Here is a 25,352-nt window from a genome sequence, read left to right as displayed (position 1 = left end):
CCTCATGATGGAGAAGGAAGGACGAGGGCAGCCACGGAGGAAGAGAGAAACGTAGGGCTGAGGCCTGGGCCCCAAGTAGGATGAGGAAGTGGGCAGTTGGGAAAGATTGCTCCTGTGGGAAGAGGAGGTCAGAAGAGGAGGCAGATGTGTCCAAATCAGAGTCTGATCCCACCTCTTGGCCCTGCTGGTGAAAATCCAGGAGCTGGGTTTGGGCTGGGTCCCTCCAAGGCCTGTGTGACCCTGTAGGCGGAAAGTCCTGATTCCAGGACAGGGTATAGGCCTGAGTCCTTGGTCCTCTGAGGTCAGTTCAGTGAAGCAAACATTGACAGATACAACTATACTGAGTGCTCAGAAGTGTGGGGACTGGAGAAGCCTCAGGAGGCCCCTGGGGCATGAAGGGAGGCGCAAAGTGGAGGGGGAAGATGTATGATTTGCACCTTTGGAAGGAGAAGTAGGAGATGGCCAGATGGAGTTGCATTCCTGGTGGAAGGAACAACATATGCAAAAGCCTGGAAATATGCATTTATGGAATGCAGCTCAGTCAAGGATGGCTGGAATGTAAGAGTGGATCAGTTCAAGGCCAGCCTGAGATATTCAGGCTGCCCTACTCTGCAGCCCTGCCCATCTACCCTTATGGTGTTTGACATAAATAGAAAGGAGTGAAGGGAGAGCCAGGGGCCACCCTGGAGGAGAGGGCTATGGGACAGGTTCCTGGCCCATCCTGTGGGGCCTGAGCCTCCTTCAGCCACAGGCAGGGTGAGAAAGTTGTGCTGGTGACATGTGGCAGTTGGCTCTCCTTACTGAGTTATCAGTGAGCCTGGAAGCAGACCAGAGAGGAACCTGAGGCTCAGAGGTAAAGTGACCTGCTTTGTAAGGACACAAACTGATGTGAGGTCTAGCTGGGATGCAAGCCCAGACCCACCTGGCTGCAAAGCTCTGTCTCTTACCTACAATGACCACAAATCTCATTTCATCCAGGACAGGCCTGCTTACATCTGTTGCCCTGACATAGTTATTAATAGGGCTTCTTTTAGCTGTCAGAAATGTTCTGGTTTATATGATTAATTATATGGTCACTCTACTCTTACCCATTCTGTCTCAGGACCCTCATATATCCCTCAACCCACAGATACAAGGTTGGCTGTGTGTATTTGCCCTAAACCAATAAAACAAACCTTCTTAGGCTGAGGGCCCAGGCTGGAGTGGGCCTGCCCAGGAGTGCCCAGATCCATATGTCACTTGGATAGAGGAGAAAGGGGCTTAAGGAGCAGAGGAGCCAGGAATGAGGGGCAGGGGGTGAGCAGCTCTGTGTGGACATCTTGGAGGCTACCTAGAAGAGGCCCATTGAGCCGTATTTTGAGGTACAGATAGGCTTTCCATGGACTGAGATGTAAGGAGAGGGCAGGGAGATGCAGGCAGGAGGAAGTGGCGTGAGCGAAGGCTCATAGGAGGGACCACTGAGTCCCTGCTCAGGTTTGGGACTGATCTACTGGTCTTGTGGGGTCAGAGATCAGTGGGGAACATCTCAGCTGGACCTTAGCCGCAGACTGGAGCTGGGGCTGCTCTAAGGGGTGCAGGCACTGAGTGGCTGGGTTAGGGTCATTCTGTGGGCACTGCCCCTTCCCCTGGGATATTCCCACATCCGTGCCTTCCTGATACCACTTCTCCTTTCCTGGGCCTGGCTCTGACTCAGCATGACCCTGGTCCCCTATGGTAGGCAGGCGGGGGGTCAGCTTGGAGGCTTCCTGGAGGAGGTGTCTATGATGAGGTCGGGAGGCCCATGGGGCCTCTTTCTCCCACCTTCTTGGCACATAGCCCTCTTCCTGCAAAGGCTTTGCTGGGAGAGGAGCCCTTAGCATCTGTTCCCCTCTCCTTTCTTACCGTGGTAACACAGCCATCAGAGCTGTGATCACGTTTCCTTTTGGATGGAACATCAACCCTAGAGCTTCCTGGATCCTGAGTTGGGTGCCAGTGTGAGGAGACGGGCCTCAGAGAAGCCCTCAGATCCTGGCTGTGGCCTCCTCATTTGCCACTGGTGGTTGAGCTTTCAGCTGTGGTGCTGGATTTCCTGGGTGCAAATCCCAGGTGTGGGACCAAGGACAAATTAACTTCGTGTCTCTGTGCCTCCGTTTCCTCATCTGTAAAGTGGGAATAGCAATAAGCCATACGTTACTGAATGAATGAATCCACGTAAAGCACCTAGAAGACAGCTGGGAAAACACACACACACACATAATTAATAAGAATTAATTAATCCAGGTCTTCATTTATTTATTCATCCCTGCTGAGTGCTGGGCATACAGTAGTGAAGAAGATGGGTGTGGCACTTGTCTTAGGGAGCCCACATGCTGGGGAGCCAGGCCTCAGGAAGGGCAGGACCCTCTCATAAGATCAGGCAGTGATGGGGGAGGACTGGGGGCCAGAGATGGGAGGACCGATGCCGCTTGGGCTCCGAGGATACTCTGTTGCCATCACCTTTGCCTCAGCACTGGCCCTCAGTCCTGGGGGAGGTGGGGAGCCAGGCCCACTCAAGCTGCTTGGTATTGGAAGGGCAGAGCCTGTCTGTCCCCCCTGCTCTGAGCCAGTCTGACTGGTCCTGGTCCAACAGCTTGGAGCTCTGCTGTCAGCTGATCACAGACTGGGCCCCCAAGGGCCCCTTCCTCTTGGAGTCTGGGAGACTGTGTGGTCTCCAAGGACATTGTACTTGACTAGCTGGGGGGCCGACACCGCAGGTCATGCCCTTGGGCCTGTGTGTACTCACTCAGCCTTTCATTTGCTTCTCTCCCCACCCTGTCCTTTTTCCTTTCCACCTACCCATCCCCCCCCCCCCCTCCCATCCAACATGCTCTTTTTGCTCACTCAGCCAGGCCCTATGGGTGGACTATGGGGATAAAGAGTCAAGTCCAAGGCTGCCCCTGCCCTAAAGAGACTCAGGGTCAAGTCGGGGAGACAGCCTAGTACAGTGTCCATCAGCGGGTCTTCATAGGTCCAGCTAAACCCCTACCCTAGGCCCACTTGGCATCAGATTCCCTGAAAAGCATATAGAGAGGGAATAACTAGCCACCAGGACAGCAGCAGGTCTTCCTCTGCTGTGGGGTCCTTGTGGCAGTCAGTGCCACTGTCCACGCATCTGTCCAGGAGCTGTTCTCTGTGGTCCTCCAGGGGGCAGCTCAGGGATGAGGGATGAGACTCACAGCCAACAGGTGTGGGCGCCACCCTGGCTTAGAGAACTCTTGCCCCAAGGGGCCAGTATGTCTTGTAACAGCCGCACAAGTGTGGTTTCAGGTCCCTGCACAGGCTATGCCCGGTTATGAGCCACCACACTCTGGGAAGTCCAAAGCTCCGACTTCTCCGCCAGGTCAAGAGACCACTTACAGTTTCTCCTTAGTCTAGGTGCAGTTCCACACTCAGGCCACTTTTGCCAAAGGCACTGTTGCCTCAGAGCATGGCTGACATACCACTTTTAGCAGGTTTCTAGGGGGAAAGAGTTTTTTTGTTCATTCTTTACCCTTGGAGAGGAAGGAGATAGGGTGCAGGGTAATGTGGAAGTAGCCAGGTGTCCTAAGAAGCACCCAGACTGGACTCAGGGTTCAGGTCCTGGCTTAGATGCTAGCACAGTACGTGGCACAAAGGAGGGAGGTAGTAAAAAGCAAAAGTTACTTGGAATACTTCATCTAAAGCTCATATCAGAGGGGAACATGGGCAGGGCCTGGAGGAGCAGGAAGGAGGGGTCAGGAAAAACTTTCAGAGAAGGGGCACTTGAGAAAGAAGTTAAAGAATGAGTAGATGTTCTCTGATCAGAGACCAGGGAGCAAGGTATTCCTGCAGGAGGCAACAGCAGGAGCAGAGGCCCGGCATCATGGTCATGCCCCAGCCCTTCCTTGCCTTCTCGGTGGTCACACACTGTCAGCCACTGCCAGGAACACTGGGGCAGTGGACCAGGCTGAGATCACCAGGGATAAAAGTTGCCCACCCACGCCGATGCTCTTCCTCAGCCCCTGCTGGATGCTGGCAGAGACAGCAGTTGGGGCCAGGCTTCTAGAGCTCAGGCACCTGTTCCGGCTGGTGGTCTCTGTGCATCCTGTGTGCTGACGCACGACACGCCTTGTCATGGTTAATCCTCCAGCCACCCTGCCACAACAGTTTTGTAGTCCTTATTTTACAGATGAGGAAACCGAGGCTCAGAAAGGCTAGGTGCTTGCCCCAGGACAGACAGGAACTGAGACTGAGGCGAGGTTGAAACCCACGTCTCTGATGTCCTTTGGAGACACTCAGCCTGCAGGAAGCAGTGCGATCTGTGCTGAGACAGACAGACAGGAGCACTGTGGCTGTGGGAGTTCAGGTACCTTGAACCTGGCCTTGGAGTCAGAGAAGGCTTCTGGGGGGAGTGATAGCAGAGATGAGAAGTGTGGTGGGTTCAGGTGAGTTTGAGGGGTCCTGGGGGATGGTGAATATTCAAGACGAGAGAAGATGGTCTTGATCCAGAGACGCACGGCTTATGGCCTCAGGACTTGGTTTCTAAGGCTCTGGTCTGTGCCCTTGGCCTTGATGCCCATTTCAGTCCTGCGCCATCCATTCTCCAACAGACACCTTCTTATCCTTAAAATCTCAGGTCCAGGGACTTCCCTGGTGGCACAGTGGTTAAGAATCCGCCTGCCAATGCAGGGGACACGGGTTCGGTCACTGGTCCGGGAAGATCCCACGTGCCGTGGAGCAACTAAGCCTGTGTGCCACAACTACTGAGCCTGTGCTCTAGAGGCCGCGAGCCACAGCTGCTGAGACTGCGTGCCACAACTACTGAAGCCTGTGTGCCTAGAGCCTGTGCTCCACAACAAGAGAAGCCACTGCAACGAGAAGCCCACGCACTGCAACTAAGGGTAGCCCCCGCTCGCCGCAACTAGAGAAAGCCCATGCGCAGCAACAAAGACCTAATGCAGCCAAAAATAAAAATAAATAAATAAATAAAAGCTCAGGTCCAGCCTTCCCTGACTCCCAGGCTAGGGTGCACACCACCACCCCCCCCTTTCTGGTCTTCATCTCTCTTTTAGAGTAGAGATCCAGTGGGTACATGTGGCTAAAACTTAGCACTGTCCCAGCAAGGCAGGGCCAGCTCATGAAGCCAAAGAAGGTGCCTGCTCTGGAGAGCTTGGAGGGTTAGGGGCAGGGGAGTGAGGCAGGAGGGCTCTGTCTGAGTGTGTGGAATGAATGAGTTGTGCAGCTGCTCGTGTGAGCTGGGGGGCGCAGTGGGTTTGAGTCCTGGTTCTGTCGCAGTGTCGCTGGCGCAGTGACTCAGCCGCACTGAACTTGATGCCCAACTTTTGGTCTGTTCCCAGCCTTCCTGCCAAGGAAGAAGAGTTACTGTCACCGCCACCATCATTCCTTGCCCAGCCAGAGCCTGAGGAACCCCCGGCCATCTTCCCTCGGGGGCCTCCCCAGCCCCCATCTCCACCTCCCAGCCCCCCAGAGATTCCCCCGAAGCCTCTCTGCGTGCTCCCAGAGTTTGGTGAGTGCCGTAGCAAAGCATGGGGCTCTGGGTGGGTGGCCTGGGATCAGGGCTGGAGAGTCTGCAAGGGCGTAAGGATCGTGCTTCCCGTTCTGTTGGGCCCTGCCACCGACCCAGTCTGTGGCCCTGGACAGGTGAGCATCTTCCCTTCATCCTCAGAATGGAGACAGCACCCAGCTCTCTGACCTATTGACTGTTGGGTGTGGGCAGATGGCAGACTTCTTGATTTGCCCGTGGTTTAAAGTCTGGGACTGTTTTCCATGGTCATGGGCAGTTTGCTTTTCCTTGGATTGTCCACTTTTTCTTGTCTCGATTCGTGTTGCTTTTTTTAAGCTTTTTTAAGACAGTCCCTACCCTGACCCCCAAGCTTGCTGCCCAGTCAGACCTCACTGTGATGGCCTGGCCTCTCCTTTGGCCGCCCCCTAGTGCTGTCCTGTGAAGCCCCGAGAATATAAATAGCACTTCCTGTCCTTTGTGCCTTTTTTTGAAAGCCAAGCCAGGGTGGGGCAGGGTCTTTCTTAGGCTGGGGGAGGCCAGGCTTCTTTGCCTCTGAGTCTCCCCTTCCCCTCTATCTCCCCAGATGACCCTGACTACGATGAGGTCCCAGCGGAGGGGCCGAGGGCCCCAGCTGCCGTGATGACCAAGAAGGTGGGTCAGGCAGTGGTTAGGGTTTGGGCTGTCTGCCTGTCAGTGTGGAGGGCAGGCTACCCAGGTGCCTTTCAGACCCTGGGGACCACCAGATAGAGAGTAGGTAGCCGGCTCCCTGGAGAGTCCTCTTCCCCTTCACTGTCTTGCTCTGTGGGGGTCTGGGGGCTCTGGTTTGTGGCTCCACATCCAGTCTTCAGCTGCATCTGGATGGCTGTGTGGCCCCTTCTCTCTTGGTGTTTGGAGCACATCTGTCTTGGGGTGTCCCTCTGTCTCTGTTTCACTTTCTGTGTCCCCGTGTCACCCTCTCTCTGAGTGCCTTAACTTTCCATCCATGTGTCTTTTTCTCTATCCCTTTATCTTTCTGTCTTTGTCTCTCACCTGGGCCCGTGCCTGCACTGGTTTTCTCTGTCCCTGTGACCCCATCTCCCTGGGTCCCTATGCAGACTGCCGGGGGCTGGGGAGGAGAGGAGTGTGAGGAAAGAGAAGTAAATGTGCAGAGTTGTGTGGGTCCAGGATGGAGTGGACGGGGGGGATGTGGCAGCCCCTAGTTGGGTGTGATCTGGGGCTTGGAGAGGAGCATGACACTGAGCGGGTCTGGGGAACAGGAGGACCCTCCATTGAGCCAAGTCCCGCGGGCCGTGCGTGTGGCCAGTCTGCTGAGCGAGGGGGAGGAGCTGTCCGGGGACGACCAAGGGGATGAAGATGAGGATGACCACGCCTACGAGGACATCCCCAAGTAAGCGTCCTCTTCTCTCGGGTGGTTCTCCCACCCAGCTATCCTCCTTCCCCAAGCCCGGCCCAGCCTCTCCGTGTCCTCCGCCCCCACCCCATGGGAGCCCCCACTCTGGCCTCCTCACTCCCTCTCTTCTCCCCCCAGTGGTGGATGGCACTCTAGCAGCCTGAGCTCATCCTTGCCCAGCAGCCTCCTGATTCCTGTTCTCCCACTGCACCCCATGGACAGGCTGCCTGTGGGCCCCACTCCCAGCCCACCGGTCATCAAGGCTGGCTGGCTGGACAAGAACCCACCGCAAGGGTGAGTGAAGCCTGGTGGGTCCTACTGGTGCTCTGCATGGTGTGGGCTCTAGTATACTGGTATCGCGGATCAGAAAACCAGAGGGGACAGGGTTATTGGAGCAGGTCTCCCTCCAGGCAGACTGTAACTGCCGATGATCCCCACCAGACCTATGCTTTATTACCCTTAACACTGAGAAGTCCTTTCTCTGGCGGTCCAGTGGTTAAGACTGCGCTCCCAATGCAGGGGGCACGGGTTTGATCCCTAGTTGGGGAACTAAGATCCCTCATGCTGCACAGAGCAGCCAAAAAAAAAAAAAAATCCCAAAACTGGGAAGTCCTTTGAGTCTGACATCAATCACTCTTGCTGTAGGTAAAAGTTCATCTTCTCAGTGACCACTTGGGATCCTTCCTCCCTTGGACCTGGCTGTTCCTAACTTTGTATGTGGCTTCCAGAGGGGGCTAGGGTGATCCCGGAGCCTCTCCCTAATTCCCAGTCCTTTGCTCTGTTGTCCCTCTGCCTCTGCCTCTCCAGATCTTATATCTATCAGAAGCGATGGGTGAGACTGGATACCGATCACCTACGATACTTTGATAGTAACAAGGTGAGGCCCGTGTTAGTCCGTGATATGACCCTGCTTCAGCCTGGTCTTGGGTTGAACCCCAACACTGGACCCAGGTGGAGTCCGTCTCTAGATGAGTCCTCACCAGAGCTGTAGTGTGACTCCTTGAACTGTGTCCTCCTGGCCCATTGGCCAGCCTTGGCCTTGGCCAGGGTTGGTGTAGGGGCTGTCACCACCTGTGGGAGGTGGGGCTGCAACCTTCATTTCAACAGAGGTTGAGGGAGTCAAGGAGGGGCTGGGCCTCCGTGGGCCTCACCCCACAGTCGGCTCCTCTCTCTCCCCCAGGATGCCTACTCAAAGCGCTTTGTCCCTGTGGCCTGCATCTCCCGAGTGGCTGCTATTGGGGACCAAAAGTTTGAAGTGATCACGAACAACCGGACCTTTGCCTTCCGGGCGGAGAGTGATGGTAGGGAGGGGGGCAGGAGGAAGACTGGCAGTTTGGCTTGAGAAGTGAGGGAGGAGAACCAGGGCACATCTGCTCCCCCCACATCAAACCGAGAGAGGAGTCAACCCTCTGTGAGGTGGGGGAGGGGAGGGCCTCCTCTCTCCAGCTTTGTGCTGAGTCCTCAGAACCACACATCCCCATTTACAGGGGAGAAGCAGGCTCAGAGAGGACAAGCGCCTTGCCCACCCTAAGTGGCACAGCTGGGATTGGAGCCTGAGCTTGTCCAAGTCAGAGAACTTAGAGATAGGTGGGCCAGCCTGGGTGGGCTTTCTGGCAGAGGTGTTGCCTGAGGGGCCTGGAATGGGGAACCCTTAGGAGGATCCCCACCAGGCTGAGCTGGGGCTTGCCCCTTCCCCTGTGCCTGCAGCGGAGCGGAAGGAGTGGATGCAGGCCCTGCAGCAGGCGGTAGCTGAGCAGCGTGCTCGGGCCCGACTGTCTAGTGCTCATCCGTTGGGAGTTCAAGGCTCAGAGCCCCCTGACCGCGCTGGCAGCCTGGAGCTACGTGGCTTCAAGAATAGACTCTATGTGGCCGTGGTTGGGGACAAAGTGCAGCTTTACAAGAATCTGGAGGTGCGACTGGTCAGCCAGGCTGCCGAACCTCTCCCGTTTCCCCTGCCCACCTAGTCCCTTAGCCCTGCCCCCCACCCACCTGGTCCTTCAGCCCCAACCCCTGCCCACCTGTTCCCTCAACCCCACTCCGCCCCCCTGGTTCCTCCGCCCCTCAGCCCCGCCCACCTGGCCCCTCAAGCCCCCACCTCACCTAACCTGGTCCCTCAGCCCTGCCCACCTGGTCACTCAGCCCCGCCCTTTCCCTTTCCCCCTTCCCCTGACCCAGCTCTTTGCCTGCCCCGCTTCCTGCCCCTAGTTCTGACCCCTCTCCTGCCTGGTCCCTGAGCATTACCCTCCCATCACCGCCCTGGCTCTTGCACCTCTTACTTATTGCTACATGGCCTCTGATCAAGGTCCGTTTACCCATGCCCAGATTCCTGAGCCCTCCCTTATCTCCTTCCTGGGCACTTTCTAGTCCCTAAAGTACCACCTCCCCCTCCTCTCTGCCCCCTCCCTGGGCCTTGAGCCCCACCCCTCAGGCTTGCCCTCACCCCTTCCCACCTACTGCCAGGAGTACCACCTGGGCATCGGCATCACCTTCATCGACATGAGCGTGGGTAACGTGAAGGAAGCAGCAGACCGACGTGGCTTCGACCTCACCACCCCTTACCGCATCTTCAGGTGAGCCTCTCTCATTGTTCACCTGCATCCTCACTCCCTCCCAGTATTTTCTTCTTGCATATGTAGGAAGCTGCCCCTTCTTCTAGGATGGATTTCTCCCCTCTCTTCCCAGCCCTACCCACCCTGCTGGGCCTTTACCTTCACTTGCTAACTTGCTCTGATCTCTTCCTTCTAAGAAATCTCACTTATACCCCCCTCCCTCTGTCCATCACTGTCCCCCCTTCCCTGCCACAGTGCTTCCATATGGGCTTTCTGCACCGCCCACTCACCCTGCTATCCCCTCCAGCCTGCCCTGCTCCCTCAAAAGTGCTTGTCTGTCAATAATAGTTGCTTGCGATCAAAGGCTGCTCTTCACTCCCTATCTCGTGCCCATCCTGGGTGCTTTTCCCTGAGCCTCCAAGACTCTACCATCTTGGTTTCCTCTGACCTCAGCCGTCCCTCAGTGGTCTGTCTCTGTCCTCTGTCTTCTACCTAGACGGACTCGCCCACTCCCAGGCCTTCAGCCACTGCCTCTGAGGCACTGTGCCATGCCTGGGTTTAAATCCTGTGTATCAGCTCAGCTGCCGTGATGGAATACCACAGACCCAGGGTCTTAAACAACAGAAGTTTATTTTCTCACAGTTCTGGAGGCTGGAAGTCCGAGGTCAAGATTTTGTCAGGGTTAGTTTCTGGCAAGGTCTCTCTTCCTGGCTTGTAAGTGGCCACCACTTCACTGTGTCCTCACACGGCCTTTCCTCTGTGCACATGGAGAGAGAGAGAGATGTCTGGTGTCCCTTCCTCTCTTTATAAAAAAACCTGCTCTTAGGACATTATTTAACCTTAGTTACCTCCCTAATGGCCGTATTTCCAGATACAGTCACACGGGGGTTTGAGGCTTCAACCTGTGAATTTCAGGGGGACGCGCTTCAGTCTGTAACATCTGGGGTCCATCCTTGGGTCACTTCATGACCTGGGCAAATCACTTGGCCTCTCTGTGCTTCAGTTTCCTCGTCTGTGAGGCAGTCTCTGTAAAGCTGTATCTGATACAGCGTGCGGTGACTGCTCAGTCTAAACGATGTCACCCCTCCTCCAGCATCATCTCTTTCGCCCTTAGCTCAGAGCTCTGCCTTCAGGGTCTTTCTCCTGAGCTCTAGAGCTGCACGTCTAATGGTTCTGTGGACATTTTCCCCCGTATATTCCTCCCCAGCTCACTGCTTCTCCTTGGGCCCCATCTCCACCCACGGGGACCCCACCTCTCCTACTCATCCCTGTGCAAACCCATCATCACTGCCCCCGTCTTGCCTCCATCACTCCCTCACCTCCGTCTGGCCCCTTTCCTGCAGGCCCTAGGCCTGTGGGCCCTCTGGCCTGGCGCCTGCCTCTTCACCCTTGGGCTGCCTATCTGTGACGGTCAGAGGATCCTTTTTCTTCCTTTTTGTTGAAAGCCAAGTTTGTATTTGTTCATTTCTTAGATTCGTAGTAATCTTTGATTGACGTCTATGGCCTGAGATTCTTTGCCATCCTCCTTAACTACCACACAACTGTAACCAGCCACTTTCTCTGGAGTTTTCCTTCTCTGTCAGCTCTCCAGAGCCCTGCCCATTTCCCTAGATCCTTGTTGTCATGGACCTTAATCAGGTTGATTTGGTGTTCGGCTCCAAGGGCTTCCACCAGCCTGGCGTGCATGGGCTCCCCCAGCTGGACGCAAGCACGCAGAGACGGGCTTAGGGCTTGGCTGAGGCCTTGGCAGCTCGGAAGATTCAGGCTTCGTGGGCGAGGGTGGTCTCAGCACCTCTCGTAAAGCAGCGTTGACATCCATTCCATCTCCAGCAGCAATGCCCTCCTCGGCCATGGCAGTGGTGGAGCCAAATCTTGAATGCACACATGTGACTTGGTGGCAGCAGGAAAAGAAAGAGCTAGAGGGAAAACATCTCTATGTCCCTCACCCCCCTGAAACCCTCTACGGCTTCACTACTGTCCTCTGAGTACACTCTGACCTCCTCTGCATGGCACAGGCTTGCCTTCTCTGTCTCCCAGCTTCTTTTCTGCCAGTACCCCCATCCTGCCCGCAGGCCCTGGAATGCCCTGTGTGCCCTCCTGTCCCTTCACACGTGCTGTTCCCTCGGTCTAGAACACCTTTCTACCTCTTCACCTGGGTGAGCCCTCCTCATCTGTCAAGGCTTAGCTTGGGCACCATTTCTTCCCAACAGCATTTTCTACTCCCTGGGCAGGGCAGAGCCTCCTCTGGCCCCTCCGCCCCCAGCCCTCATTCACACGTCTCTCAGGTTTGGGGTGTCCTTGCCTTTGTCCACGCCCACCCTCCCCACAGACCCTGGGCGCCTCCCTCTTCCTGCAGTCAGCTCTCAATGCATTATTCACCCCCCTTCGTGCTGCCCCCAAATCCCTCTGAGTCCTTTCCCACCAGTCCCCTACCCCACTCCTGTGTCCCCAGCTTCTTGGCCGAATCGGAGCTGGAGAAGGAGCAGTGGCTGGAGGCCATGCAGAGAGCCATTGCCGAGGCCCTGTCTACCTGGGAGGTGGCTGAGCGCATCTGGGCCATGGCCCCCAACAGATTCTGCGCTGACTGTGGAGCTGCCCAGCCTGACTGGGCCTCCATCAACCTCTGCGTTGTCATCTGCAAGGGCTGTGCAGGTGTGTAGGGGGGTTGGGGTGCCAGACCAGGGCAGGACAGGGCTGAGGTGCTGAGAAGGCAGGTGGTCTGTCTGGCTGGAGCAAAGGCAGTATCAGAGAGCATCATTTATGAAGTTGCACCTCTGTGTCAAGCCTTTCCCACCGTAATTGACCTGCACGGCAGGGATTCAGCTTCTCACGTCATGAGTGGGGACACCGAGGCACAGAGAGGAGAAATGGCTCCTTCACGGTCACGTGGCAAGTAAGTGAGTCTGGATTTGAGCCCAGGCCTGTTGGAGTCTAGCACGGCTGTCACATCAGAAGAGCGGAAGTAGGCCAGGTCTGGCAGGGCTTTGCAAGCAGAGGGAGGAGCTGGTGCTTTATCCAGAGGGGGATGGGAGGCAGGGGCGGGAGGGACGTGGTCAGATTTGTGCATCCGACTCTGGCTGATGGGTGGAAGCTGCATCAGAGCTGGTGAGACTGGAGGCTAGCAAGGAGACTGCTGCCGGATCCACGAGAGAGAGGAAGTGGAGCCTGGTCCCAGAAAGTGAGCATTTGAGAGGCGTTTAGATCTATGGAGGAAGATGCCCAGATCATACGCGGAGGATGAGAGAGAAAGAGGGTGGAGCCTCAGATACATTCATCTATTCAACCAGCGTTTATTGAGGGTCTGTGCTGGGCACTGTGCCGAGTGCTGGGAATTCGGCCCCACTGGGAACAGTCTTGGGTGGCTGGAGGTGGGGACCCAGTGGTGCAACAGTTCTGGGAAGTTGCTGTGGGACATCTAGGTCAAATGTCTAGGAGGCCTTGGAGTATGAGGGATGGGTGTGGAAAGCGATGACTCCATTGGAGACCAGATTAGGGAGGCATCGGCTCATGGAAGGAGTGAGGGTGTCCAGAGTGGATGAGATGCTCTGTAGGAGGTTGCAGAGCGAGGTGAGGCCTAAGCCAGAGCCAGGCAGTGCCAGGCACTCATGGTGCCCCCAGCCCCATCCCTGCTCCAGGGGTCCCTTGTGGGATCTGTAGCTGAGCAAGGTTGCGTCCTTCCAAGCCCAACTCCCCCCTCCCCTTTCATTTCACAGAGATTTATTAAGCGCTCACTGTGTGCCAGGCTTTGTTCCAGGCACTGAGGCTAGACCCTAAAGCAGGCAGTCAACATTCCTTCTCTCAGGCAGCTTACATTCTGATGGGGAGAGGCAGAAAATACATACACAAACCAGTAGAAGTATCAGGCAGTAACAAGTGCTAGGTAGAGAACGTGTTTGCCAAGAAGCCCTCTCTGAGGAGGTGACAGGTCAGCTGAGATCTGAATGTCAGGAGGGAGCTAACCTTGGGGAAATGGGGGAAGAGAATCCAGGCAGAAAGAACAGTGAGTGCAAAGGCCCTGAGGTAGGAATGAACATGGATGATTAGAAGAGGGAGGAGAATTTGAGTGTTGAGGGGGAAGGGGAGGCGGAGAGGCATGAGATGAGAAGAAGCAGGTAAGGAATTTTGATCTAATTCTGGGGAGAATTAAGAGAGTGTCTAAAGCAGGGGTTTGAAGTAAGAGGTTTGCATTTTAAAGAGATCACTCTGGCTGGGTTGTGTGGAGAGTGGCCTGCAGGGGGCCAAGCATGGCTGTAGGGAACCAGCTGGGGGACTACTGCAGGAACCCAGGTGTCAATTACAGGGCTCAATTTTGGGGTGCCCTGGGCAGGAGTGTGTGGGAGATGGAGCTGCAGGCCTAGCCTCTGGGTCCTGCCCATGGCCTCTCCCTGTCTGCCCCCATGGGCACTGGGATCGGGGTGGGAGGGGGAGTGCTCATGTAAAGGAGAGAGCCCAGATGACCCCCTGTCTGGCCCTCTGTCTACAGGGGAGCACCGTGGCCTGGGCGCTGGTATCTCCAAGGTGCGGAGCCTGAAGATGGACAGGAAGGTGTGGACGGAAACACTCATCGAGGTGGGGAACCAGCTATGTTTGGGGTCTGCCCCTCTCAGCTGCTGCCTGGGTGTTCCAACCCCATCTCCCCCATCTCACCAACCCCAGCACCCTGGAGCTGGAAGAGACCTTTGGGATCATCTAGGAGGTGGGATTTTGGAAAAGCTGATTCTTGGCAAAGTCAGCAAACTGGCCAGTGAGCTGAGAATGTTTTTACAATTTTAAAAGGTTGCTTGAAAAAACAAACAAACAACAACAACAAAAAACACCAAGAGGAATATGCCACAGAGACTGTGTCCTGCAAAGCCTAAAATATTTACTTCATTTTATCTCTACTCGTGTACCAGTGGGTGTGAGTATGTCCATTTGGGGGACGCTCACACGTGTACATTTGTGCCTGTGTACTTGGGGTTGCCAGGTACTGATATGTGTGGTAGTTACAGGGGAGAACCTGCAACAGGAGGCTGGACCAGGGCCTGACCACACATGGCCTTCCTGACAGCCCCAGCCAAGCTGCAGACTTCAGAGTAATTTGGGCGTCATATCCCCTGTGAGTTAGGGTTAGAACCCCCAGTTTGCAGATGAGGACGTTGAGGCCCAGGGAGAGAAAATGACTTGCCCAAAGTCACAGAGTGAGTCAGTGGCGCCTGGGACTGTTTCCTCTTTGTTCTCTGCTCTGACCCCAGCACCCCACGCAGGCCCTGACAAACAGGCAAGGTGGGAGGCCCAGGAAATGGCTGTGGAATGAGTGATCGGCAGAATGAAAGAATGAATAAACTAGTCCCCCGAATGCCAGACTCTTGTGCACAGTCTGCCCTCACCTCTTTTCCCCTGAGCCCAGAGAGGAATGTCAGGGACAGGAGATGCTTCCAAAATCCCTGTCCACCCAGTTGGCTGACGGGTTTGCCGCCACCCCCCGACACCCCACCCCCGGCTGTGATAGTCTCAGGAATGCAGAGTTCCAGATGTGGGACTGGGTGGGGAAGTAGCAAGGCCCCCAGCCAGGCACCAGGCCTGGGGCGTCCGCCTGTCAGACTGCCTGCCTCTTGTCCTGGGAACTGGACTCAGGCCCAGGGTTGGTGGGGGAGCACCCATGGCCGCCAGCAGGCCCCGCTGTCCCTCAGCTTCCCTGATGGAAAAGTGGGCGTGTGGCCTGGCTCTTCCAGCCCCTCACCTAACAACCTCAAAACCAGCATTTTGCCGGGCCTGGGCCCCTGGCTGTAGGCTCCCTTCTAACCTCTTGCCCACACCCGCAGCTCTTCTTACAGCTGGGCAATGCTGCTGGGAACCGCTTCTGGGCAGCCAACGTGCCGCCCAGTGAGGCTCTGCAGCCCAGCAGCAGCCCGGGTGCCCGGCGGTGCCACCTAGAGGCCAAATACCGTGAGGGCAAGTACCGGCGCTACCATCCGCTCTTTGGCAACCAGGAGGAGCTGGACAAGGTCAGGGCACTGGGCCTGTGAGGCCTCTTAAAACACCCCCGTTATTCATGCCCCCCCCTACATTCCTCACTCTGTTTCAGCCCATCTTTTCCACTAGCTCAGAGTGATGAGTGGCCCTGTAGGGAAACTGAGGCCCAGAGGGCAGAAGGACCCTGCCCAAGCCACAGGGACAGTTGGGACAAAGCAGGGAGGAGCCAGGCCTGACCCTTGGGCCAAGGCCACGTCCCCAGCATCTGTCTGCCTCCCTCCGCTCCTGATTCTTCTGTCTCCTCACCCCGTCCTGCTCCTGAATCCTGCCAAAAGGAGTGAACTTGGTGGGGATGCTATTTCCTGTCAGGCTCATGAAAAACAGCTGGCTGCTCCAACCCATCCCCTTCCACACCCCACTCAAGATGAGGCCCCTCATGGGCCCCAGGCCCTGACAGGCTGGGAGCCAAGCCCTGTCCCTGGTCTGGCTTGGCCTGAGTGGGAGGTTGCCTGCTCCGAGGCAGAGGGATGCTGCTTGTGACTTCTGGTCAACCTTCAGCCCTTCCCCCAAGCAGCCCCACCCAGTCGGGCTCAGTCCAGCTAGAAGCCCAGTGGGAGCCAGGCCTCCACCTCCCTGGAACCCAGGCGTCCAGCCCCCAGCCCAGCCCAGTCTAGCCCGCCAGCCAGGAGGGGCGGCAGCTCCCATTGGTTGGGAGGGATGGGCAGGCGGTGAGGAATTCAAATGTGGGAGGAATGAGCTACAAAGCACCCCCCTCTGGCCTTCCACAAGGCAGAGGGAGCTTGAGAGCCTCTAGAGAACACGCCTGGTGGCTGACAGGGTCCCAGGGGGCTGTTAGCAGGGTGAGGCCTGGACTGCTGGGACCCCTGACCTCTGTGGGGATGCCCCTGCCCCCCCCACTCCTCTTGGCCTTTCTTTTCCTCCTCCTGTCTTTCTTCCTCCCTTTCTTCTCTTTCACCCTGAGGATGGACCCCTAACCTGGGTGACCCCTTCCTCTTCCCGACCCCGCGCCCCAACCCCACCGCAGCACGACCCCTGTCCCACTTGCCCCTCACTCTGGCTTAGGCTGACCCTCCCCACTCCTCTCCCCTCCTCCCAGGCCCTGTGTGCCGCAGTCACAACCTCAGACCTGGCTGAGACCCAGGCGCTCCTGGGCTGTGGGGCTGGGGTCAACTGCTTCTCGGGGGACCCTGAAGTCCCCACGCCCCTGGCTCTCGCTGAGCAGGCGGGACAGACACTGCAGATGGAATTCCTTCGAAACAACCGGACCACAGGTGAGTGGCTGGTGGGACCATCCTCCTCAAGGGATGGGGCCTCCCTGCTGCCAGGGTCTGGCCCTTTGGAGGGGATGCCAGTTATTGGGTGCTAGGGGCTGGGTATTGTCCTGTGAAGTTTGATTTACGTACCACTTGAGCTATAATTACAACTCCTCCAGGGGCCCTGGTGCAAGAGTGTGTGTGACGTTTCGGGTTTGCACGTCAGTGTACATCTGTGCCTCTGGCTTCCCCTTCACACGCGTGTTTGTTTGCATCTCCCTTTGTGTCTCCGTCTCTGCATCTCTTTGTGTATTTGTGGGTTCCTCCCTGACCCAAGTGCGGGACCTTGGGGTGGCATCCGTGTGCCAGTGTCCGTGTGTCTCTGAGTTGCTGTGGCTCTGCTTCCTTGCCCCTGGGGGTGTCGAGGGCGTTGGAGTTTGTGCATGTGCAGAGCGTGTCTGCGCTGCTGTCGGGAGGAGGTGCTGCATTTCTCTGTGTGCGGGGGACTCACCACAGCAGCCCTGTCCGCCGTTCTGTCTGGGTGGGGCTCTGTTGCAGACGGGTTGGGTCCCGTTTGGCTCCCACTCTCGGGGTAGCTGAGGAGGGGGTGGTGGGGGTGAGCGCCGCTGGTCATGGCCCAGCGCTAGCCTCTGGGGCCACATCCTAGGACTGAGGGTGGAGATCTGCGGCCAGGACTCTGGGCTCGGGGCCATGGGTGGGTGGGGTGCGCCGGGCTGGAGAGAGCCCAGGTGTCCGGGGAAGGCACAGGAGACCACCCAGCTGGCTTGGGCTTTGGGACTGCTGGGAGCAGGGCTGGAGCCAGGCTGCTTCCTTAGGCTTTGCATTGTCTGAGACATGCTCCCTTATTGTTGGTGAGTTTGCTTGAGGCGCCCACCCCCCGCCCCCCACTCATTGTAGTGTGCTGGTCCTGTGCCTGCAACAGGAAGAGCTGGGCTGGGGATTCAGGGGAGCTCCCTGGAAGGAGAGGTACTGGAGCCGGGCCTTGTGAGTGGGATGGAATTCTCACAAGTGGGGAAAGGTGGAGAATGGCTTAGGCAAAATCCTGAATGTGGCAGTAGGAGCCCAGGAGTGCTAGTCAGGGAACAGTGCTGGGGAAGGAGGGGCGGGTGACTTGAGTGCCAGCTTAAATACCCAGCCCAGGTGGGGGCGAGGGGGACACCCTTGGATGGTGAGCGTGACCAGCCACTCTTTCCCCCCCTTCCCAAAAGAGGTACCTCGGCTGGATTCAGTGAGGCCCCCGGAAAAGCACTACTCAGTTGTCCTGCCAACTGTGAGCCACAGCGGCTTCCTCTACAAGACCGCTTCCGCCGGGAAGCTGCTACAGGACCGCCGAGCCCGGGAAGGTGGGTGCCGGGCCAGAGCCCGCCCTGGCCATGGCATTCTGGCATGGTGGCTGGGCCAGAGAAGCCAGAGCTGGCCAGGCTGGGGGATCTATGAGGGCACCAAGTGCACTCTGGGTGTGGTCTCGGGTACACAGTTGGCGCTTAATAAATGGGCTGATCGGGGTGGGAGTAGAGCATGGCACTGTAGAGCAAGTCACTGCCAGAGTTTCCTTTAAAACAAAGAAGACTTTATTGAGTACCTATTAGGTGTGGGCCCTGTTTTGGGCATCTGATATTTGGAGCACGTGGATGCTAGGAAGTTTGAGGACTAAGCTTAAAGGTCTGTCCGTCTATCACCTCAGCCTTCCATTTGCTCCCAACTCTGAGTAAAATCCACGGTCCTTATTACCACGTCCCACAAGGACCTGCACTCAGCCACCCCACCCCATTACCTCTCTGACTCCTCTTCCCTCGCTCACTCTGCTCCAGCTTTACTGGCCTCCTTGCTGTTTCTCAGACATAACATTCATGCTCACCAGACCCTTTGTACTTGCTGTTCCCTCTGCCCAAAATGCTTTTCCCTAAATATCTGCATGGTTAGTCTCTCACTTCAAACAGGTCTCTGTTTAAATGTCACTCCTCGAAGACTTCATTCCCCACCACTTAATCCAAAATAGCAAGCCCTACTTTCACCCTACTTATCTGACATTATTTATGGGTCTGTTTATTGATTCTCTGTGCCCTACTGGAATATAAACTTCTCTTGGCCAGCTCTGCAGCCCCCAGCACCTAGAACAGTGTCTAGCACACAGTGGGCCCTTGCAGGTGTCTGCAGGATGAGGAGTGACTGAGGCAGGGCTGGCGCTCCTGGAGGGAGCCCAGGCTGGGAGGCAGGCTCTGGGACACACTGCCTTCAGAGGGCACATGTCATGTCCTCGTAGCCAGGATGACAGACAGTATCTGCTGTGTGAGCATCGTTGAGGCCGTTGCTCACCGCATCCTTCAGCACCCCCGGATGAAGCCCTCCAACTCCCAAAGAGATTTCTTTGGAACTCTGTGTTACTCACCACCTCACTGCCCCTGGGGCACTGCCCCTAGTCTACCTTCCTCTGCCTGGTCATTTATATGACTGCCTGGGTCATCCTTTTTTCACTCTGGGTGCCAGGAAGCTCTGAGCCAGTGTGATACTCAATGCTGTGAACTATACAAGCCTGCATGGCCTTGACAATCTGTTCTTTCTCCTACTTTCCTGGTCCAGATTCCCATTTCTGTTCCTTTATGGGATCTTGTCAGTCTCCTCAGAGTCACTATAGGAGGAAGCAGAGTATAGAACAATGGGCACTGCTGGCAAAGGAGGGTGGGGCACAGGGGGTTATGGTATGAAAGGCTTCCTATGGCATTTGGGCTGGCCTTGAACGATAGAGGGTGTGGGTGAAGGGAACAGGGTGAGCAAAAGCAGGGAGTGTGGGGTGTGTGTGCAGGAGTAGTCAGAGAGGTGGCCGGAGAGGTGGGCAGGGGCAGACCTGGCAGGTCCAGGGGAGAGGTGTGGGCTGGGCTGGGTTGGTGGAGCTACAGGGAGGAGGATGGATTTGGGGGAAGCTTGTGAGTTAGAATGGAGAGGACATGGGTCAGGTGGGAGTGGAGGCCCAGGGAGGATGCAGAAGTAGTGTTCAGGTGAGGGTGAAGGGCTCCCTCATGGTTCCCCTGCCCAACTTCTCCCCAGAATTCAGCCGACGCTGGTGTGTGCTTAGCGACGGGGTCCTGAGCTACTATGAGAATGAGCGGGCAGTGACCCCCAACGGGGAGATTCGGGCCAGCGAGATTGTGTGTCTGGCAGTGCCCACTCCCAACACCCATGGGTGAGCACCCCTGGGCAGAATCACAGACTGTTACTGATGTAAAGTCCAACCCTCCATTGGGGAGACAGGGAAACAGGCCCAGAGAGGGGCAGGACCTCCCCAGGGTCGGACAGCAAGCTGGGGCTGTGCAGGGGCTAAACCGGGTTTCCCAAGGCCCTAGCCTAAGGCTTTTCTCCCACCTCGTAGGGGGCCAGGGGAAGGGTAGTCACCAGGGCAGTGTGGTGGGTGAGGGGGCAGTGCTGGGTGGAGTGGGCCTGAATCCTGGCCTGTGTATCTACAGTTTTGAGCACACCTTTGAGGTGTACACAGAAGGAGAGCGGCTGTACCTGTTTGGGCTGGAGAGCACAGAGCTGGCTCGTGAGTGGGTCAAGTGCATTGCTAAGGTGGGCCTGGGTGAGCAGGCGGGTGTGGGAGGAGTCTGTCAGGGCCCAGGGTAGGACCTCCTGGCCAATCCCCCCAGTATCCCAGCTTTCCCACCACATGGATCAGGGGCTGGATGGAGGGCAGCAGACACAGAGCCAAGGCCCTGATGTGATCTGCAGCTCCCTGGTGGTGGGGGAGGTCAGGAGACCTATCTCAACTATGTGGAAGGAGGGCCGTGGGCCTTGCACTCCCTAGGTGCTCAATATATGTTTAATAATGAATGACAGGCAGAGCCATCCTAGGATGGACAGTGCTGCCTCCAGGGGGAGCGCCTTGTCCTGGAGGAAGGAGGCAGGAAGGCTGCAGAGGAGACCTCTGCCCTGGGGACTAGAATCAGGTGCCCTCTGGCTCTCCTGTGCCGTGAGGGCCTGTGACTCTCATTCTCTTGTTCATCAACCAGTCATCTGTGAGCCTCCTGACAGTCAGTCCTCAGAGCCCCGGGGATCCAGGTGAACCCATCTTGATCCCAGCTCCTCAGTGGCTTCCATGCTGGTAGGGGAGACAGATGGGGTCCAAACAGCAAAAACTGTAATTGGTGCTACAACAGAGGGCAAGAATGCCTTGGTGCCGTGGGGCCCCAGAGAAGGGACATCCCTAATGGTGTCTGGGAAGGTGTTCCAGAGGAGGGCATATCTGAGTGAGTATGAAGTGGGACATGATACCCAACTTAGTTCACTGTGCTGGGTTCTGCCCTGGGGGAGAGAGAGGAGACAGCTGGGTAGAAAACAAGTACATGCCCACAAGCCAAAGGGCTGGGGTATCCAGGGCGGGCAGTGCTGTTGGCTGATACAGCCTCCCTGGCCATCTCCCCTTTCTCTGGCCTCCCCACCAGGCATTCGTGCCTCCCCCGGCTGAGGATCTGCTGGCCCGGGATTTTGAGAGGCTTGGGCGCCTACCCTACAAAGCTGGCCTGAGCCTACAGCGGGCCCAGGAGGGCTGGTTTGCCCTCCTCGGCTCCGAGCTCCATGCTGTCTTCCCAGAGGGGCCCTGCGAGGAGCCGCTGCAGCTTCGGAAACTACAGGAGCTTTGTGCGTGCACCTGGGCCTGGGCCCCAATCTCAGGGGCACCCTATCCTGGGCTCCCAGGCCCCAGCCCCTCCCCAGAAGTTTGAACTGTACCCTAGCCTGGCCAGAAGGAGCCAGCCTGCCCTCTCATGTCCTCTCCTGGCCTTGGGGTGCATCTCAGCCACCCCAGGGGTTGGTGGGTGTGTCCCAGGGGTGTGTGGACGCAGAGAGCCTCAGCAGGGAGCAGGCTGGGGACCATGACATAGGCCTGGGCCTCACCTCAACCCACCCCTCCACAGCCGTCCAAGGGGACAGCGAGAACCAGGTGCTGGTGCTGGTGGAGCGACGGAGGTGAGCTCTGGTCTCCCTGAGGGGCTCTGAGAAGCCTGGAAAGTCTGACAGGCCTGGGAGGGTTGGGGCAGGGGTAGGTCCCCAAGTGACTGACTCCCCGGCCCAGGACGCTGTACATCCAGGGGGAGCGGCGGCTGGACTTCACGGGCTGGCTGGGGGCCATCCAGAAAGCAGCGGCCAGCTCAGGGGACACGCTGTCGGAGCAGCAGCTTGGAGACTCGGATATCCCGGTGATTGTGTACCGCTGTGTGGACTACATCACCCAGTGCGGTGAGCCCCGCCCCCATGGCACAGGCCCCGCCCCTCCCCACCCCAAGAGACTTTTACCTCCTGCCCCAGAGGCCAAGCCTCGCCTTCCCGGCCGTGAGGCCCTCCCCTTGACCAATGCTCCTGGCCCCTCACGTTTGGCTCCGCCCCCAGCTCAGCCCCACCCCTCTCCAGGCCTGACGTCTGAGGGCATCTACCGCAAGTGTGGGCAGACATCAAAGACACAGCGGCTGCTGGAGAGCCTGCGGCTGGACGCTCGCTCTGTGCGCCTCAAGGAGGGCGAGCAGCACGTGGACGACGTCTCCTCGGCGCTCAAGCGCTTCCTGCGAGATCTGCCCGATGGGCTCTTCACTAGAGTCCAGCGCCTAGCCTGGCTGGAGGCTTCAGGTGGGCCCTGCAGCCCGTGCCCAGCCTGAGACCAGGCCAGTGCTGCTGACTTGTACACTCTGATCTCAGTTTTCCCTCCCCTCCCCATCATGCACTTGGACTAGGCATGCCCCAGTGGTGGGCTCCAGTCCTTCTCCCTCCTTTCTTCTTATTCTCATTTGTCACTCTATACAGAGCCAGGCTCCCTTGGAGAATTCTTTATCTTTGCTGCATGGCTGGCCTGATTTGACTTAGAGGGGGGAAGGATGAGAGGCAGGGCAGCCAGAGGGGTGGGACAGGGGAGGTGGTTACAAGAGGGTTCCTGACCCGATCCATCTTCCCCCCACCCAGAGATTGAGGATGAAGAGAAGAAGGTCTCTAGGTACCGAGAGCTATTGGCGCGTCTGCCCCCAGTCAACCGGGCCACGGTGAAGGCCCTTATCAGCCACTTGTACTGGTGAGAAGCGGCGCTACCTGGGGGCTGGGATAGAAAAGACTCTTTTATTCCCAATCTGGCTGCCTGTTCTCCCCGGGAACCAGGTGGGCCTGGGAACTGAATGTTGCCTTATGATGTGCTCTAGTCTTGGACACTTTGTCTCCCAGCTTACTTCCTGCAGGGTGGGAGAATAGAGGCGGTTTCAGCTGGCGGACAGATCTCTCAGTTTCCCAGCCCTGCTTCTCCCCAGGACCCAAGATATGGCCAGAAAGACTGTCCCCTTGTCTCCTTAACTATTGTTCTCTCTGACTGGGACCTCCCCTGCCCTGTCTCCAGGGGCCATGCATGGGCTTGTCAGGAATTGGGCAGGTGAGGTGGGGAAGTCCTGGGCTGACTCCTCAAGGCTTCCATCCTTCCCTGTCCAGCGTCCAGTGCTTCTCAGACACGAACCAGATGAACACGCACAACCTAGCCATTGTGTTTGGGCCCACGCTCTTCCAGACAGATGGGCAGGACTACAAGGCCGGCCGCGTGGTGGAAGACCTCATCAGCCACTATGTGATGGTGTTCAGTGTGCGTCCCCAGCCAGTGGGCAGTGGAAGGCAGAGCTCAGCCCTGGGCGGCAGTGACCATCTGTCCCTCTCCCTTTCCCAGGTGGACGAGGAGGAGCTGAGGAAGCAGCGGGAGGAGATCACTGCCATTGTGAAGATGCGTGTGGCTGGCACTGCTAGTGGGACTCAGGTGAAGGGCAGGGCCTGGGGTGGGGGGCTCAGGCCAGCCGCCTGCACCTGCTCCCCAGGCCTCCAGCTGAGCCCTGTCTCCCCACAGCACGCCGGCGACTTCATCTGCACTGTGTACCTGGAGGAAAAGAAGGCGGAGACAGAGCAACATGTCAAGGTGAGGGCCAGGGACCTAGAAGCTAAGGGGCCGGGAGAGTCAGGCTGGGCTGGGTGCAGGCTCAGATGACCAGGGGAGCACAGCTTACATGCTGAGGGGAGCCCTGGTTTGGGACCTGTATCTGGCTAGTGCCAGGGCCTGTCTCTTTCCCTTTTCCCCACCCAGCTCATCAGGACCACTCAGACACCCCACTGCATCCCAGGACTCCAGAGGACCCTGAGAGGGGTGGGCTCAGCCCCTGGATCACACAGCAGGGTTGTGGCAGAGCAGGGGCTGGGGATGGGGTAGGCTGATCTCCTCCTCCTGCTGGGTCCCCACAGATCCCAGCATCCATGACAGCTGAGGAGCTCACCCTGGAGATCTTGGATCGCAGGAATGTGGGCATCAGGGAGAAGGACTATTGGACCTGCTTCGAGGTCAACGAGAGGGAGGAGGCAGGTGGGTGACCACAGGATTGGTGCAGGAAACGGGTTGGCCCCAGTCTGTCCTCCTCTACCCCACAGTGTGCTGACAGTGGTGGTAAAGGGGGTTTTAGATGATGGATGTTGCTGTCATGCTGTGATCTCAGTGATGGTGGTGGTGATGTGCTGGCAGGGGTTCAGGTGACGTGGCTGATGGAAGGGACCGTGAAGGGGTAGATGGTGTCGGCTATGGCGCTTTCTCAGGTGTCGGTGAGAATGGTGTTGCTTGCAAGGGTGGAGATGCTGAATTTGATAATGGGATTGTGAGTGACAGCATTGGTGGTGAGGGGGTAGTGGGCGGTGATGAGCATGCCGAAGGAGTGGGGTGGGGTGTTGTGAAGGCGCCAAGGGGAAGGTGAAGGGGAGTGATAAAGGCATTTTAGGGTGAAGGATGGTCTCAGTGGCAGTGGAGGATGAGGGCGTATCTGTTCATTTGTTTTACCGTTATTTGTTGAGTGCCAGGCACTGGGCAGAGAAGCCAGAAACACAGTCCCTACCCTCTTGCGGGTAGTCTGGTATGGAATAGAGACACTAGTCCCATGATCACACTGGTAAATGCACAACTACAGCCATGTTAACTGCTGTGAAGGAAAGGGCCACAATGCTACCAGAGCTTTTTTAAAATTTTTATTATTCATTTATTTATTTTTGCTGCATTGGGTCTTTGTTGCTGCACGTGGGCTTTCTCTAGTTGTGGCGGGTGGTGAGCGGGGCTACTCTTCTTTGCGGTGCGCGGGCTCCTCATTGCGGTGGCTTCTCTTTCTTGCGGAGCACGGGCTGTAGAGTGCAGGCTCAGTAGTTGTGGCTTGCGGGCGCTGGAGTGCAGGCTCAGTAGTTGTGGCGCACGGGCTCAGTTGCTCCGTGGCACGTGGGATCTTCCTAGACCAGGGATCAAACCCATGTCTCCTGCATTGGCAGGCGGATTCTCAACCACTGCGCCACCAGGGAAGTCCGTCACCAGAGCGTATAACAGGGTCTTTGGCTTTGGAGTCCCTGGGTTAGGAGGTTAAGGCAGAGTAGGGGTTCCTTGGTGAAGAAGAGGGGAAAGTACTTCGAGGCAGTGGGAACAGCATGGGCAAAGGCCCTGTGGTGGCTGGGGGCACTATTCTTTTAAGGAGCTTAAGATAAAGGACGGTGAGAGGTTGTGGCCTGGGATGGGGCTGGAGATAAAGGCGGAGGCCGCCCTCAGGGCCTGACAACAATGCAAGTCCATTGAAGGGTGAGTGGTTGGGAGCTTGAAAAGATTGCTCCTTACTGCTGGGTAGAGAGATGTGGGG

The 25,352-nt window shown here is 57.2% G+C and overlaps 1 protein-coding gene and 1 pseudogene across 7 annotated transcripts in view; one reads left to right on the top strand and one right to left on the bottom strand.

Annotated features, from left to right (window-relative positions):
• The window catches only part of ARAP1 (ArfGAP with RhoGAP domain, ankyrin repeat and PH domain 1), a 40,478-nt gene that overhangs the window by 6,472 nt on the left and 8,654 nt on the right, over positions 1 to 25,352 (top strand). For 6 of the 7 annotated variants that reach the window (XM_024753326.1, XM_024753325.1, XM_024753321.1 and 3 more), the window contains 24 exons: positions 5,334 to 5,503; positions 6,084 to 6,151; positions 6,757 to 6,887; positions 7,029 to 7,184; positions 7,698 to 7,767; positions 8,071 to 8,191; positions 8,598 to 8,800; positions 9,351 to 9,460; positions 11,892 to 12,091; positions 13,923 to 14,008; positions 15,244 to 15,426; positions 16,512 to 16,686; positions 17,898 to 18,032; positions 19,735 to 19,870; positions 20,151 to 20,253; positions 21,126 to 21,321; positions 21,597 to 21,648; positions 21,755 to 21,918; positions 22,090 to 22,302; positions 22,633 to 22,738; positions 23,143 to 23,290; positions 23,372 to 23,458; positions 23,546 to 23,614; positions 23,935 to 24,052. In XM_024753326.1, coding sequence (XP_024609094.1) covers positions 5,334 to 5,503; positions 6,084 to 6,151; positions 6,757 to 6,887; positions 7,029 to 7,184; positions 7,698 to 7,767; positions 8,071 to 8,191; positions 8,598 to 8,800; positions 9,351 to 9,460; positions 11,892 to 12,091; positions 13,923 to 14,008; positions 15,244 to 15,426; positions 16,512 to 16,686; positions 17,898 to 18,032; positions 19,735 to 19,870; positions 20,151 to 20,253; positions 21,126 to 21,321; positions 21,597 to 21,648; positions 21,755 to 21,918; positions 22,090 to 22,302; positions 22,633 to 22,738; positions 23,143 to 23,290; positions 23,372 to 23,458; positions 23,546 to 23,614; positions 23,935 to 24,052 — 3,200 coding nt within the window. The remainder of the gene's footprint in view (positions 1 to 5,333; positions 5,504 to 6,083; positions 6,152 to 6,756; positions 6,888 to 7,028; positions 7,185 to 7,697; positions 7,768 to 8,070; positions 8,192 to 8,597; positions 8,801 to 9,350; positions 9,461 to 11,891; positions 12,092 to 13,922; positions 14,009 to 15,243; positions 15,427 to 16,511; positions 16,687 to 17,897; positions 18,033 to 19,734; positions 19,871 to 20,150; positions 20,254 to 21,125; positions 21,322 to 21,596; positions 21,649 to 21,754; positions 21,919 to 22,089; positions 22,303 to 22,632; positions 22,739 to 23,142; positions 23,291 to 23,371; positions 23,459 to 23,545; positions 23,615 to 23,934; positions 24,053 to 25,352) is intronic. The other variant, XM_024753324.1, reaches the window with a different exon arrangement.
• On the bottom strand, positions 9,488 to 11,884 carry LOC112405060 (40S ribosomal protein S12 pseudogene; annotated as a pseudogene).

The sequence above is a fragment of the Neophocaena asiaeorientalis genome, unplaced genomic scaffold, assembly GCF_003031525.2.
Source record: "Neophocaena asiaeorientalis asiaeorientalis breed wild unplaced genomic scaffold, Neophocaena_asiaeorientalis_V1.1 scaffold618, whole genome shotgun sequence".
In the NCBI taxonomy this organism is placed as follows: domain Eukaryota; kingdom Metazoa; phylum Chordata; class Mammalia; order Artiodactyla; family Phocoenidae; genus Neophocaena; species Neophocaena asiaeorientalis.
Note: the sequence above shows the minus strand (reverse complement) of the source record. Positions and strands in the feature narration are given on the sequence as shown.